The sequence below is a fragment of the Pecten maximus genome, chromosome 14 (genome assembly GCF_902652985.1).
Source record: "Pecten maximus chromosome 14, xPecMax1.1, whole genome shotgun sequence".
Classification (NCBI taxonomy): Eukaryota; Metazoa; Mollusca; class Bivalvia; order Pectinida; family Pectinidae; genus Pecten; species Pecten maximus.
The window spans coordinates 24,218,336-24,235,347 of record NC_047028.1 but is presented as its reverse complement, the minus strand read 5'-3'; the positions used below and the strand labels follow the sequence as shown (position 1 = coordinate 24,235,347).

Here is a 17,012-nt window from a genome sequence, read left to right as displayed (position 1 = left end):
TTGATATTTATGTTAAGCCACATACAATTGGCGACAGACGGACAGGTGAAGTGTAATGATATATACCTCCAGCCAATTTGTGATCGTAGTTTGCAACAAAAATTGAAATAAAAATCACAATGATAATATATATGTATTCAGTTAAACAATAGCAAAGTTGAAATGTTAAAATTCAGGTGAAAAAAAATCTATGCAAAACTTCATTATTCTTCAAACAGCTGTTCCCAAATGGCATACATTTTCAACAAGGAAGTTGACAGTAAAATCAGTAATGAAATGCTGTCTATTGTGTGTAACGTAAACTATCAGTCAACACCACCACCATAAACAATACAGTCAGAACTCCACAATTATACTTCCTAGAAGTCTGTTTCATATTTATGACATCTGAAAAACTTGATATTGTAATGTGGATCAGTCTAGATCCATGTATACATATCTATCTTTGACGGAAAGACATTCCGTGATCTAAAACTGACAAGTTTAAATATTTTCCCAAAGATATTCCAGCTAATAACCTACTGAATACTGTAGTAAAAATATTTGTCTATCTTGAGTTTATACCAGATATTTGAATGTACCTGATATTAAAATTTCCAACCACATGCAGCATACTTGCGTTACATTAATTTTTGGCGAGTGTTTTTTTTACCCCATTTTTCAACCAGAGTGAGAATCGAAATTGTTCTGTGTAAAATTAGGCAAATTTATAAGTAACACTTACATACCAACTTCGGTTATCATACCAACCGACCTTTTCCGAAATGTTTCCATGTTGTTCAGCATACCTCATTGCCCCAATTTTCACCTTCATCAGACGATATCTAAATTTCGACCAATCAGAGGCATCTGTTTCGTTACCATGGCACCCAAAATTTCCGAAAATGTTACAACATTATTAGGCATCCTTAAAATACCTCTAGTACAATTTTTTTACTGAAATTGGAGATTGAAATCCAAAAACGGAAATGGGCTCTGGCAGCCATCTTGGATTTCCAATTGCGTGCACAACCCCATCAACCCTAATGAGTATGTCTGTCTCCCAGTAGTTTCTGAGGAAAAGTGATGGAAACCTCCGCAGTGGAAGAAATGAGAAGAAATAAGAATAATAATAAGAAATGGAGCAAAAACAATACTCCCCCCCTCCCCACCCCTTTGTTTGGGGGACATAAGACAAATTCTCTGCAATTCCATCTTTCTTTCCTGATCATTCTACTGTTCCGCACCATTTTACTTTTCATTTTTCATAATTCTGGAAGGTTTCACATTTAATACCAAAACTAATGGATGTTATTTTATATATCTTCACTTAAAACAAATTTCCACAATTCAAGGGGCCTATCAAATTTATACTGTATCAGCCCTGAGGACCAACAACTATCTTTGGACACAAACCAAGGGGTTGCCTAAGTGCAGGACAAAAATTTAATTCCTTAGCATTTATACTTAAAATTGTATGAATGTATTACCCGATAAATAAGGTAGTTTGAACGGTCTGACGAGATATAATATGGATGTATTACCAGATAAATACGGTATGGTATTGAGGTTGAACAGTCTAATCAGATTGAACATGGGCGCATTATCAGGTAAATATGGTACCAAGCTAACTACAGTCTGATGAGGTTTAACTTATTATAGAATTGACCTGTACAGATTTACCCATGTATATATATTGACCTGTCCATATACAACTTCTTATTATATAAATAGTTTACTTGTAGATACCAAGTTGACCTATACACAAGTACTGCACTAGATAGGGGACAGCTGGGGAGGTTGACAATCTTGTATATATATACTTACCAGGGAGACCAACACTATAATAAACATACATTGGAGATGACTCACAACTTGTACACAGCCCCGAATGATTGTACAGTACACTTCCAAAAGGAACTCCAATATTTCCCCATAGAAGTTTTAATTCAGCATTCAATATCAAAAGAAATCAACCTGTAAAAATCTGTCCAGCACAATAGGTACATGTTTATCAAGTTCAGTGCTCACGGAAACTGGCATTGATCTGTTATAATTAATTAGGAGTCATAGTTTCTTCTATCAGCAATTTATATAAGTCATGAAGAACAATGAATACACTGCAGAGAAAAATGCAGGTAAGAGAGTGAGAGAGAAAAACATCAATACCGAGTACTAGGTACAACAATGACATTTGGGTATAGTGACATCATAAAGATGTCACTGAAGGTGTCAACTTACTTACAAAGCACTTTCTCATGACTACAGAAATCCATTTGCCCTGTGAATTGTCAGTTACTTACCGAATAATGCTTAATAAGGACGCCAAATCCAAATGCAGTTATTAGGGGGGGGGGGGGGGGGGGGTGTCCTTTTTTGGGGTCCATATTTTAGTAATCATTCTGAGACAGACTGATTTTGGCAGTGTTTTGATATATTTTAGTGATCGTTTCCTCTAGATAGTCAGACTTGTTATTATCTATCATTGTTATTAGTTACAAAATCTTTTACTGTAAAGTCATCATGTGGTGGCATGGACTGAAGCACAATGTTCCTGCAACAAAGAGCAGCCATATTGTTTGTCAATACGACAGCTGTAGAGCTAGCCAGACTGAAGTTTCGTATTTTTCATTGCAAAAGCTTCCAGTTAATTCCTAAGAAGCTGACAGTATTTATCTGATATTAGTCACATTTTGTGCTGGGTTAATGACAATGAAACTATTTTCTTTTATTTCAACTCATGTTAGATAGGTTAGCCTAACATGTGACATGTCCCCTAGCAAAGTTGGTCATGTGTAACCCAGGAAATAACAAGAAATTTTTAGAAAGTCACTGAAAAAGTACAAATCTCGTGTTAAATCAATGGATTTATTTGTGGATATTACATTCTTAACCAGTGTCAACAGTTTCTTCATGTTAAAAAATCTTGTACAAAAAGTGTGAGAGCCTTCTTTCTTAGAGCAGGTGCCCTTATTAGATGTTTTATGGTAGTTTCGCAGAATCCAGATTCTCTGATCAGACAATTGAAAGTTGCTAAAGCCCAAAAACCTGGTATATCCTTGGTGTCGGGCAACTGGATTTCCCCAGCTCTTTAATGCCATGACCTCCAACAATGCCATTTTACGTTAAAAATTTTGATGTTTATTAATTGATTCTGCTGATTAGACGATCAACAATTTGTTTTTATCCATAAAACATTTCCTTGGCTTGTTTGACCCTTGTTAATTTGCGAAAGATAAAAACTCTCATCAATTATAACCAAATGTCTGTATGCTGTACAAGCTTTATTTGCAACAGGTGATATACAAGCATGTCTATCAAACAGACAAGAGAGCACAATATTAACAAACCCCACCACTGAATAAAGAGGTATTGAATGTTATCACAGCTCTGACATGTCCATGCAAGCACTATTTGTTTTAGGATATTTGGAAATGATAAGAAATGCTTTTTTTCATTTTGAATGATTATTGCATTTAAGAGGGGAGAAGTAGACAAAAATATCTTATATAGGTCAGAGTAACTTGTTGTTAAGAAGAGTACTTAACCTAAGTGACAGGATGTTAATAAGAACACATCCTTGTCATAAAATTATTTTGTAAGTTTATATATATATATCAATACATCAACTTCAACAACTGCATCAAATATCGGTAATAGTTCTGCAATACCAGTTGATGAAAAGTCCACACTTCAACATTCATACACATTTAATACAAATTTAGACATTTTCACTGGTTTGCCTTCTGGAACAGCAGAGGATACCAATTAAGCATATTATTTTTTTCATGGCAATCATGATCAAGATCCTATTTCAATACACAGTATAGTATATAATATCCAAAATTCAGCAAACTGCAATCGGGCAATAATCCAAAGCGACATATAGAGTACCATGTCGTGGCTAAGTGACATTTAACGACTATAGACAAGAAGGTATATTCTTGGGGACAAGACGGATCAACCTACACAGAGGACACTATAATGTGGCGATCAATCGTTTACATTCTTTGGCAAATTTAATCGAAAATTCAACAATCAGGCATCAGAAGTGATGTATGGATGGAGAGATGGAGAAGTAGGAATCTGTTTATAGGGAAAAGATGGATCACGCTACAGAGGATAATCTGATCATCTGCATTCTTTGGCAGATTCGATATCAGTACATGTAAGTATATAGTAGTATTTAAGGGCTTGTAAGGATATTTTACCCTGAACCTGCTGAAGGAACTGCACTTATGTCACCAAATGTTTACGTGAAGTGGTGCTCATCATATGAACATTTGACATTGAACAAAATGGGTCAATGTCTCAATGAACGTGTCCGTTCCATTGTATAGAAGTCAATGCCCAGCAAGCTTACAGCTTGACTGTCACCAAGAATTCTAAACAAGGCATACACACATAAAACAATAGAATTATACATGTCTGCTATTGTCATTTCTTTCTATATTTGGGCACAAATTAGATACATGGAAAAAATCATGACATCACCAAGGACATCAGACTTTTGCAATAAAATTTTGTAATGTTACTCTATTGATGATATCCATAAGTCGGACAAACATTTTTTGACGGTCATCACTGTCTCATTTCATATCCTGTGGTGCATCATGATGCAAAAGAATTTACGATGAATTTTGAAATAATGAAAATTTGAAGTATAAAAATGTTGTGTGATTTTAAAATCGTATAATTTGTATGGGTATCAATAATCAAACCTGTTTTCCTTTCAGTGAGTTGGTTTCACCACCGAGGAAAACATTTGTCTAGCAACCTGAAGCAGCATGAATATACAATTGCAAGCGCATGCTAAAACAGTGTGAAAAATATCCAGTAGAGCATTAATTTACTGGTGCTGGCCAAATGTCCGAAAAGCAGTAGACAAGCTATACAGCTATAATGTGTTGGAGCACAATTAATTCCCCAATAAAATTCCTAGTGTTAAACAACATACTGGTAAATTGATGGAATAATAACCTAGGTCATTGTGATTGAGTGCTACATGGGAAAATGCTCTGAAAACCAAACTGTCAAAAGCACATGGTATATTATTACGGTGGAGAAAGTGTATTGATCCGGCAGTGTTTCTATTCAGTTTAACCACCAGATCCTAAAACACCTATATTTTGAATGACTAAAGCATGAGATCAGCCTTATCACTTACAACAGATTTAGACAAGACTATTGATCAAGTTTCCAATCTACCTATATATATGGCCTTTTATGTTATCACTCACAAATTGTGGTACATTAAGGACTTCTTGTCGATATGTATATTTGTATAATAAGTCACACCTAGGAAAATACAATTGACAAATGACAACTGATATTGCCTGTCACAGGGAAATAATATAACCAATTACCATATAGTGTTACCAATGCTCATTGCATTTGCTTCACCTTTCAAATTCAAACTAGCTTATATATTTAAAATACTGTTAAACAGTTCTGTCTCAGAATTATACATTTCACCTATGATATTACATTAATCATCCTACTTAAAACTGCACTCAAACATTTGATCCATAAACTGCATGAAAATTGGGTAAAATTTCCCATGTGAAAAAAAATACATAAACTGCATGAAACTTTTCGACTGTTAAGCAATCTTGGTTTACTGATAATTATATATATAACCTGCGACTGTGAAGAATTATTGAAGTATATTTTAAATCTTTTTTACTTATGAAGCATTATCTGCTACTGCTGGTGTAAAGGACTCAGATTGGCATTTTATGAGCTACTCTGGTAGCAGGCAGATCAAAACAAATTTTCTGTGAAATGCCATCAAAACTGCTGTAATTGTATTTCAATTATCCTGCCTTTTTAAAACACGCTCTTGACTAGCTAATTTTTACATTTTAAACATTATAAAACAATTGCGTAGTTTCAAGGTCAATGTAATTTTTATATTCCAAAAATATTAATTTCTATGTATATATATATATATATATATGTCTGTTAACGTTCATAACCTGTTATCTCCTATGTTATTATGAACATGGCCTAAGACAGCAAAATCTCCACCAGACAGGATAATCTTGACTTAGAACAGGTGAGGATGCTGATGTCCCTTTATCCATCCAGAGTAAAAACACACATTTTCCTGAACGAAGTGGGAAATCAATTCTGGTGGGGTAAGATAATAGAACTCTATCTTGAAGTAGTATTTTGTGGTGTTTTTGGCAAAAATTGGTCCTCTTCAATTTGTCCTAATTATATTGTCATCAATTCAGCATGCAGCTTCTAGAGAGAAGACTTTATTCGAAGACTGAAATCCTGAGATTTTAAAAGCTGATATAAGTCTTTTTTTTTAAAGAACAGAAATACATGGCCTTCCTTTTCAGTAACTGTTGACGAAAGAAATAAGTTGACATATATATACATGACAGCAATTCATCTCAGTATTCTACTGCTTGATATCAAATAGCAGCCATTTTTAAATAAAAAATATTGAAATAATCTTGAAATTTGAAAGTAGGGCAAGGTCATTTATTCTAACAAAATTATGGGAGACTTGTACACAAAAGTAAAAGAAACCACTTGGCTCTATGTCTACTTTGTGGAGGAGACATGGATGGGATGTACAGTACAATCTAGTACTGATTTATAAAGTGTGGAGTTTTTGTATAAGATGCCCATATGTTGCCAAGTACACATTCCATACTTCCTCTGATTCACACACAATGCATTTATTAACCAAATAACTCTAGGTGTACATGTACCTATTGATCTTCATCAACATTTCAAGCCACTTTAAAGAAGAAAAACAAATATTGAGAATGACGAATACATAAATATCCTGCCTTTTGTTGTCACAAGGACATAAATGAAATATGAAAACAAATATACACAGATTTGATCTACACAACATGTGCACAACTGAATTGCATCTTGATGATCTACATTTTTGAAAAATTAATGTAGCAAAGTTAAACATTCTTGAGAAAACAATTCCTTTAGAAGACATCAATTTTACATACAAATGCTACATACTGCTATATATTCCAACTCTTTACACAGATGACTGTGTAAGTCAGGCTAACACACTTTTTGAAATATCTCGTAGCTATGTTGCAGAAAAACATTTGACAATTTTGACACAATGAGTGAATAAGTCAAGAACGTACAATGCTTTCCAACTACAACAGTATCTAGGCATCCAGTACACACTTAACACGAGATTTGACTATCAGTCTGATGTTTGAATTTGAACAGACATGTCTGCTTGACAATGTTTTGGGTCTTAATTAAATTTCTGAGAATTGTGACTTTACTTCTGAAATTGCTAAAAATAAAGGGTCAACTGCATGCCCCGGTAGATCAGGTATATATATACTGTACATGGTAGAAATAAGGTATGTGATACGCCTATACCGTATCTGTCGTAATTAGCACCCAGGGCGGTTAAAAATAGTTAAAGATAGGGTGCTTATTAAGGTAACTATATTTATGTTATGGACAAAAAGTCTAAAAGTAATGACTTATTTTGAATTTGTTTCACAATAAGGTGGAATGTTTACATAATTTCAATTTCTCCATCGGAAAGGGGAGGGACTTTAATTACAGCGAATACGATATATACAGCAAAAACCCACATACTCTGCATTACTCAAATACCTCCTATTTGTCAACCTGCTCCCTTGGTCCCAACCACATCCTTATATACTCTTCGAAAATAAACATTGAATCATAAACTAGAACTTACATTCATCGAAAACCCTGCATTCCTCGAACTATTATTTATCCCCCTTCCTTCATATTCTTTGAACAGATGCTACATACACCCGACAATATTGTCACACATGGCTATGTTGGACCTCAGGGTAGTGTGGTCGATCTTAGACATGTTTATACTATTAGTAATAATTAAAGTGCTAATTATAACTGTTAATTTAAAGCCAAATTATTGTCCAACAATAAGTCTTTGTTGTTTGTTATATGATAACCTCCAATCACTGTAGTTCCTCAGGGTGTAATCATCTAATATAGCTAGGAGTACTGTACATGTATTTGTACAGATAAAATTGAAATCATGCATCATATCATTCAAACTTTGTTCAATGTTTACAATAAAAATGAAAAAAATAATGTCAAATTCATAATTTGTTTGAGAAAATAATTATTGTAATAAAATATGTGTTAACAAAAATCCCTCTATGTACCTGGGACTCATGTGGTCATGTTAAGCTTGTTAATGTTGTAATGAACTTAAGAGTGCCTTCTTCCATGATCAAGTCATCTCAAAAGATCAACTGATATCCTGATATCACATTGGCTTCAATATTTATAGTTTTTATTGATGCATTCCACAAGTTCCCGTTTATCTGAAGTGAATGTGTTGCATATGGTACCCTGCACATTTGACTCCAAACCCGGAAAGGGGAACACAATCTTGGGCTTAAGATTGATATCTGACTAGCATTTGTACATCATTTGTAAAATATGCAGACCTAAGCATATCATAAAAATGGCAAATTATCTCCCCTAGCACATGGTGCTCTGACGTAACAGTCATGCTCAAAGGCTCAATGGCAATGGAATTATTAACGGTACAATTTTCAGTGCTAGGAGCGCTATTTATTGTTGTTTAATGTTGTCTCAATAACAAGTGCGTGTTTAGATTAGTTTTTTCTCTTTGTTGGAATGAGCGACATCATTGTTAGCCTTTTTCAAATACATGTACAAGTCGACAATACCCTTGACCATGCTGGCAGCATATTTAATATATGGCAAATAACCTGGATGTTGTTTACTATATGACAAACATACAGTGCTCAGGTTGCATACAGTGCTCAGGTTTCAAACATTTTTGCACTCTGTCAACAAAATGAAAGTGGAAGCTATTTTTGGATATGTGTATCGATACTGCCAAAGCTTATGCATCAACATACTGAAACATCTGGCTATATTGAGACGTATTGGTTCATCGGTATATTGATCCACCACTACTTATTAGTTACTAACAGTATATGTTGAAATTCTGATGCAAATCTCGGACACTGATTCTGTGTCATATACCAGATGCTGTCCTCAGCATCCTTCCCTTCTACATAACTATGTCCAGCCTTGCAAGTCGGGGAATGTAATAAAATGTTACCTACTGTATCAGCATGTGTATAGAGGTGAGCAATGCGACAGCTCCCTGTAGACTTTGGAATTATATTGTTATGCACAAAATCACAATGCGCCCGTAATAAATTTAAGATCTAATATCTCTTTCCTTGAATGTTCAGTTTTTCTTTCCTAATGACTCACATGGCAATACTTTATTTTTGAATGAAGTGTTGAGTATCCACCCAAGAGAGGGAGTTTATAGGTTCCGTCTACGGACTGAGACAAGCCGAAAATATAATTGCCTTCTTCTTGACATTCAGTTTTAATGAGTGACCGTATAATGTGACCAAGTGGTTACCATTGTATTGTGTCCACTTAGCGATATTTCAGTGTGATAGGACTACAAAATGGCTCGCATCATCCATTGTCACCCAGTCCCTTGATCTACTTATTCAGGGATTAATCAAGGCTTAATGGTGATTCTTCCTAATTTCAATCTGAAATTCCATAACAAATTCGCTTTTTTCAGATTATAACTTTCAGTTCCCATCAAATGAAGGCTCCAGCATTCAGTGTTGTGGGCTTTTCAACTGTCTACAATAATGCCATTTTACACCATAAGGTACAAATTTTACCAAAATAGATTCATCTATTGACAACTTATCTTTGTTTTATTCTTGCTTTGCACAACCGCCAATCGAAATTCACAAAATTGTCATAAACACCACAGAATTTCCCAATTTTGGATCTTGGGCTGATTTCCCCAAAATTCTGGATTTTGAAACATCAATTTATAAATCAAATATAAATCAAACTAACAAACATATAAAATTATGCATGTACTTTTAACTATATATCCTATTATGCAATCATTGCAATTTCTTAGGTTTCAAATTAACTTGTCATGTATGTGCTACTGCATAAGAGCAAATATAATACTCCTCTGTTATCTCAAAAAAAGGATTTACCAGGAAGTTCATGGTACAAAGACTTTGATATATATGTATGATATATTTCCTTGCATAAATTCTTTGGTAGATAAAGTGGCTATTAGTCAACAAGCTATATACCTACATGCAAGTAATTGATTCGTTGCTTAGTCTACGTGCTTTTTAAAGACACATTTTTTATGTTTTTTTTTTAAATATAAATTTTGAATTTCTATTTGACATGAATGTTAGTTAAACACTATTCAAACCTAATTCTGACTAAAAATACTGTAAACCTGTTTCCAAACATGTAGGCCTTGAGAGAGAATCTCACCACTTGTGAGTGGCAGAACTAGGTAATATCAGCACTGCTAGCAGGCAAAGGGCAAGGTGTCATGAATGCAAGTTTAACTCTTTCAAATACAGTTATTACTCTTTTACCTGAGAGAGAAAATCATGAGAGTTGGATTTACATAAACTTTCTTCATAGTATATCAAATGTACCCATCACTTTCAAAAGTCACAGCAGCAATCTTATATTGGTCAATTGTTCAAGTCATTGTAATTGAAAGTAGACCTCATCAGTGATGAGTCTGCTTGCAGTTGAATTCCCTTTTGGTATATATATATATATATTTTATGAAATTACAACTGCATGACTATTTTGCATGTATTTATATATAGAATACTGATTGTCTCCCTTTAGTCATAACAGATTAATACAAATATTTTATTAAATTATTATATCAAATGTTTAGTTCAAGCTGTTATTTTTTAAATTATATCATAATTGCCTGTAACATTGCAAGTATGTCACGGTGACAGGTAAATGTATAAAATCTAGGGCTGTAACGATATATCGATACTACGATAAATGTCGTCATACATAACCGCGATACGATACACGATACGTAAACTTGGTATCACGATACCTTAAATTACTTACTATAAACGAGTTGTCTCCCTTTGCACACTCTCTAAACCTACTACAAAAAGCAACATGGCCGAGAGGAGGAAACTTGCCTCACCACCTGCAACATTGAAGTCGCCCGTTTGGCGACAATTTGGATTCCCATGCGAAACAGTTGACGGGAAAGAAACAGTAAACAAACATGTTTAAAGATCTAAACAAATTTAAACATTAAATTCTGGAAAGCAAAAATTATCTTATATTTTTGTAATTTTGTGAAATCATTTTTATGTATCGAGATACATATCGTATCGTGGGTCCTGTATCGAGATTCGTATCGTATCGTGAGGGAAAGTATCGTTACAGCCCTAATAAAATCACCTGCATTGTGAATCGTCTATTGACAACACATCAACTTCAATCATAGTTCATATTTTTCATTTATGGTCCCCAAAAATTAGCTAATACAGTCAACATAAATTCACATATAATGTATATATATATTTATAGTATCCCTACAATATTAGCTACCGGTATGTGCTCGCTATAGTTTTTATCTGTCCAATGTCACAGGCATATGCCTGGTTAAATATGGTGATTAATTTGTCTTTGTGAAAGATCAAACTAGTCATGATCACAATATCATGGCATCAGCAGGTTATGTTTTTCTACTGCAACTTTTTATCGTTAATCTATTTTGAAAAGATTTCAGTATAACAATAGTACCATATTTGACCTAATAGGCACACTGTCACAATATTACAAAAACACAAAAGGGGTAAATGATGTAAACAATGTACAGCAAAATGATTCCTGGTGAAATCCGAGTGGAAATACTGACCATATTAATTATTATTAAATTTACATATATATATCTTTATGCAGTGAAAATAATCCAGTCTTTGTTTAAAAGACTGAAGATATATATATAAGCAGATAAAAGATATAAAGAACTTTTCATAATGTTTCATCCTCTTTTCCTGGAAAAAGGTGGGGGTGCACTTCAAGAGACAGATGCACTTATTAGATCACGCCTGATCATGGGTCAAAAGTTGTTTTTTTTTTTTTTAATTTTTCTTTCACAATCAAACAAGGGACAGTCTGCAGGATAAACACTATTAGCTCCCAGACTTTATATTTCAGTTTAACTTTATATATATTAGAGATCTTCAATTCAAAAACAGCTTTTGAAAGTCAAACTTAGCTTGATGAAAAACTTAAAATTGGATAAATTTGAGATACAGCCCTTTACTTCTAGGCACTCCATGTTGGAGATACGTCCTTGTTCCTCTAAACAATTGATATGTTCGCGGTAATTTGTCAAATATTGGACCAAAACGTCCCATGTACTACCAAAACCTGCAGTCAGAATGTTTTATTGAAATCTGTGACCCAGCATGCAGGAGACAAGGCAGTTGTTTGATATATATACCATAAATGCTTTCTTAGTCAACGTTAAAACTCTTTCCTCATGGTGTTGCAAAAAAATGCAACCACCCTGATGAACTGTTTCCCTGAGGCCATCGGAAAGAGTTTTGACTGTTGACCGACATTAAAGGCACAAAACAACTGTTTTATTACCTGAATAACCAAAGATAATTGGGAATAGGCCACCTTAATAGCAGATTCAGAAGACTCGGATATCCACCCAAACTGTCCTGCAGTAGATGTCGGCATTTGCTGTCAGAAAGATGCTGCATCATTAATCATTTGAATGCTTGGGCGTGTTTGGATGTTCAATGCTGCTCAAATTACTGACAGTTGACCAGCTTGTTATGATTTTCTAGCTAATTTCCTGAGAAACAGTGAAAATACTTAATTTACCGAGTTGATCATGATCAGGTAGCAGCATGAAATTCCTTGATGAACAAGCTGGAGGGCTGTAAAAATATAAATAACCTGTAAACAAATATCAAATTAGTAAAATTTTACATGTTATAAATACTGTATTTATCCTGTAATAAGCCCAGGGATGGGAGAGGGGGCAAACTCATGAACTTTGATACAGAGTTGGGAATGGACTCGTTTGGTTTGTTTAGTTTAACGTCCTTTTAACAGCCAGGATCATTTAAGGATGTGCCTGGTTTTGGAGGTGGAGGAAAGCCAGAGTGCCCGGAGAAAAACCACTGACCTATGGCCAGTACCAAGCAACTGCTCCAGGTAGGTTTCGAACTCGCAACCCAGAGGTGGAGGGCTAGTGATAAAGTATCGAGACACCTTAACCACTCGACTACCGCGGCCCCACACCGGAATGGACTCAATAAGAAATACAGCATAATGGAATGCACTATACATTGGTGGGCTTATTACCAGGGGTTTATTGCCAGATAAATACAGTAATGATTCAATAATTATGCTGGCCTTTCTATACAGGTTGCCTGTTAGAAATGAGGTGAAGTTTACCTTTCATCTGCTTTCGTTGGACTAGACATGCCACCAACAGCTTCAGCAACAGCTAATGGCGTCAAGATTGGGGCTGAAAAATCACTTAAATTGGCAGGAACGGTAACCGGTTTCAATTGATGAGTAAGTCTACTGTCTAGGCCTGTTTGGTCAATGTAAGACTGACTAGCAGCAATGTTAAAATTCAAAGTATGACCCTCTCCCACATCCGAATCATTCCAGTGCGCATTATCTTTATTGGACGCTGGGCTAGAGCTAGAATCTAAAGTACTTTGGTTGATTTGGGTCTGCCCACTTGGAACAGGACCTGTACCTCCTTGCGGCAGTTTCGTCTGATCGTTCAAAGCAGGAGGCATTTGTCCGGTAATGCTGTTTGGAATTTGTGATGTGCCTGATGAAACAGTAACTGGCATTGTTGAATGTTGTGAACTAGGATTAGCATTATCTACTACAGGAGTCTGGACTTGCATAGGTTTTTGTACATGGCCTGGTGGGATAGACCCACCATGTCCAGAAACTTGGCCTGTCTGGGGGAGACCTTGTCGGGTCTGACCAGGGGATCCCGCACCAGCATTTACAATGATGCCCTGGTAGTTTTGAGATGGATGGGTTGGTAAACTAGTAGGAACCTGGGACACATTTGGATTCGCTTGATTGTAGGAATGTGTGCTATCCATGGAAATGGGCACCATTCCTGGTTGCTGTTTCGACTGGAATTTATCACTCTGATTATCACCTTGAATGACATATCCATCTGTTCCTTGGTTCTGCAACCCTGTCACCGATAATGGATTCTTGGCCGGATCATCAACACCGGGAACATAATGTATAGAGCTTGAAGCACTTGAATTTCCAGAATTAGCTTGATCATCTGTCGAGTCTCTCACTACCTTTGTTTCACTCTTTTCTGTGATTGGTGTGTCAAGCAAATCATGACACAACCATCTACCCCTCCTGAATGGTTCTTTTGTCTCTATTTTCACCACTTTAAATCGAGTGGTCGTACTAGAATGGACATCACTTTTCTCTTTACTTATGACCTCCTTACCGGTTGTGTTGCTAATTATCACTTCCGAGTCCTGGCCAAACGTCTGGGTAAAATCCTCCAAAGGCGTGTCCTGGTCACCTAGATCTGTATATTTGGAACTATCTAGGATTTCTGAACTTAGCTCTTCTGTATGACTTTCCACTGTCTCGTCTAAATCATCCATAGAATCACCATCTGCATCGTTTGGGGGATCCCCTCCGATCGGGGGGCGCTGAATGTTTTTCGTCACGCTTGTGATTTTGAACGTGCTTTTCTTTTTATGCATACCGTCTGTTAAGGATTTCATTCCTCCCATAAGAGGTCTATGGTCCAAATCCTCCTTTGAGTTCGTGTCATATACACTAGTATTCGACGAAGAGTTATCCACTGTGACTGCCATTTTGTCAAACTTTGGATGAGCTGCCATTTTGTTCACTTCAGCATCGGAATAAGCGGAGAATTATCTCTCTAAAAAGGCCAGTCCATGAGAGACAATACCCACGGTATAAATCTCCCATCTTTCTCTGTTCGATCGAGTCGCTTAAGTCATTATTAATCGTCCATACGGCAACTTTTTGACACAAAACAAGACGCACCTATACACCCTCACCTTCGTTGAATGACGGCAGACATGAACAGCTACGAATGATGGGAAGTGACGTCAGGAGGTCTGCTTGACCTAAAAAAAATCTCGTGCGACCCCGTTTGACACTAACTTTGACCTCATCAACTGCGATAATTATCACCATCTTAGACTAATATAAATCATGCAATATATAAGATATTTTAATAAGATGAAATATACTTTATTATAATATGCACCAACCAGTCATATCGCTTTGCGAATTAGAATGTACATTAGCAGACGACCTGGTCAAATTGATTCTATAATCGCTAAACCTCTTTTCTTATCATGTTTGATTTATATGATAGGTAGAATCTGCCGTTTTAGAGTACTATTGAAAATATTTAGACTTACAAATGTAAACATTAATTGAATATTGATTAATCTACTAATAATGCTAATACTGCCTAATTAATTATCATCTAAACGGCGTCTCATGACCAATGACCTTATTTATTACTATGTGTTTTAAAATTTAATGTTGTATTTATAAAACATTACACATAAAACATATTTCTTGGTATAAATCATAAATACACAACACCCGGATAGATGTCTACTATTGTGCCAGAGAGACATATACATATATATATACATATGTCTCTGATTGTGCGAACTTTATTAAAAATACAAATAGATTTTAATAATATCTTTATTGGAAATTAATGTACATTGTATTTTTGTCTTTGCGGACTCGGGTGACATTCGGGTGTGTGTGAAATGTTATAAATGATGGACCAGAAAAGAAAAGGAGGAAGACACCACTGGCATGGATTATCATAGACATTAGACAAGTTTGAACGAAAGGAAAGTCGAATGTGTGTACCAAAGTGATTGTTGCCCGAGTCCGCTTAGGTCTACCACAAAACTATTTGTCTTTATTAAGTATTTAGATATACATGTATATCCCAAATATATACGATTATTTGTATCAATATCTTATAAAATCTCTCTCTGTCTCTCTCTCTTCTTTCCCCCTCTCCCACTCCCCCTCTCTTCCCCTTTCTCTCCGTCACTCTCTCCGTCTCCCTCCCCTTCTCTCTCTCTCTCTCTCTCTCTCTCTCTCTCTCTCTCTCTCTCTCTCTCTCTCTCTCTCTCTCTCTCTCTCTCTCTCTCTCTCTCTCTCTATTTCTTATAAAATTAGATTGTAAATATGTAAATTTCCTCTCAGTGTAAAATTGTATCGGGAGAGGGCCTAATATAAGTTGGAAAACTTGTGCCCAATCCCTTTGTAATAGATTGTAAATTACAAATAAAATATGTTTAAATCAAAAAATTGTGCGAACTTGTGTACTTTTATTTTTGATCGAAAGTAGAAATAACCAGAGACGTATATATATATATGTCATGTGATATAGACGTCTATGATATAACGAAAGTAAACAAATAATCAGAGACCTTTATACCAAAATACCGATATACAAGTCTCTGAAATAATGAACCTTTCTATTCCTGACTTTTTAAAAAATATTTGCTTAAGATGGTACTCCGATCCAAAATATTGTCAATGGTATTATAAGACGGAATTATTAATCGGTTGTTATCTATACATTCTTAGTCTATTTAAGCATTGAACTGCTTTCATTTGGAAGTTATAGGCTGATGAATGCCAACTGGACAAAGGCAAATTCAACATGAAGCGCTAGCGCGCTTCATTAAATTTGCCTTCGTCCAGTTGGCATTCATCAGCCTATAACTTCCAAATGAAAGCAGTTCAATGCTTAATTATACATCCATCTCTGTCCACACGTATTAAAGTTTATTGATCCTTTAAAACAATATTTACCTTAATAGTCTACATATAACCCACAATAGCCCACATTTAGATTGTTATTTAGTTATCTGCATATTTTCCTTCTCACTTTTTTATCAGTTTCTTTTAAAAATAACTACAGTACTAGACCAGAGACCTATATACTAATATAGGTCTCTGTAGACTAATGTCTGTTTCTAGAATCTAGAATAGAAATTTAAATCTTATTTTTTGTGATAATCAGACACCGCTTGTGAATTTAAATGTTTCCGTCAAGGTGTATATATATTCATACGATTAAATATGAATAAATATATTTCTCCATG

The 17,012-nt window shown here is 35.2% G+C and overlaps 1 protein-coding gene across 2 annotated transcripts in view; it reads right to left on the bottom strand.

The window, feature by feature from the left end:
* LOC117342921 (TSC22 domain family protein 1-like) overlaps positions 1–14,946 on the bottom strand; it is a 65,397-nt gene extending 50,451 nt beyond the window's left edge. For both annotated transcript variants that reach the window (XM_033905221.1, XM_033905222.1), the window contains exon 1: positions 13,282–14,946. In XM_033905221.1, the coding sequence (XP_033761112.1) occupies positions 13,282–14,735 (1,454 nt within the window). In that variant the 5' untranslated portion in view covers positions 14,736–14,946. The remainder of the gene's footprint in view (positions 1–13,281) is intronic.
* Between the last annotated feature and the right edge of the window lie 2,066 nt (positions 14,947–17,012).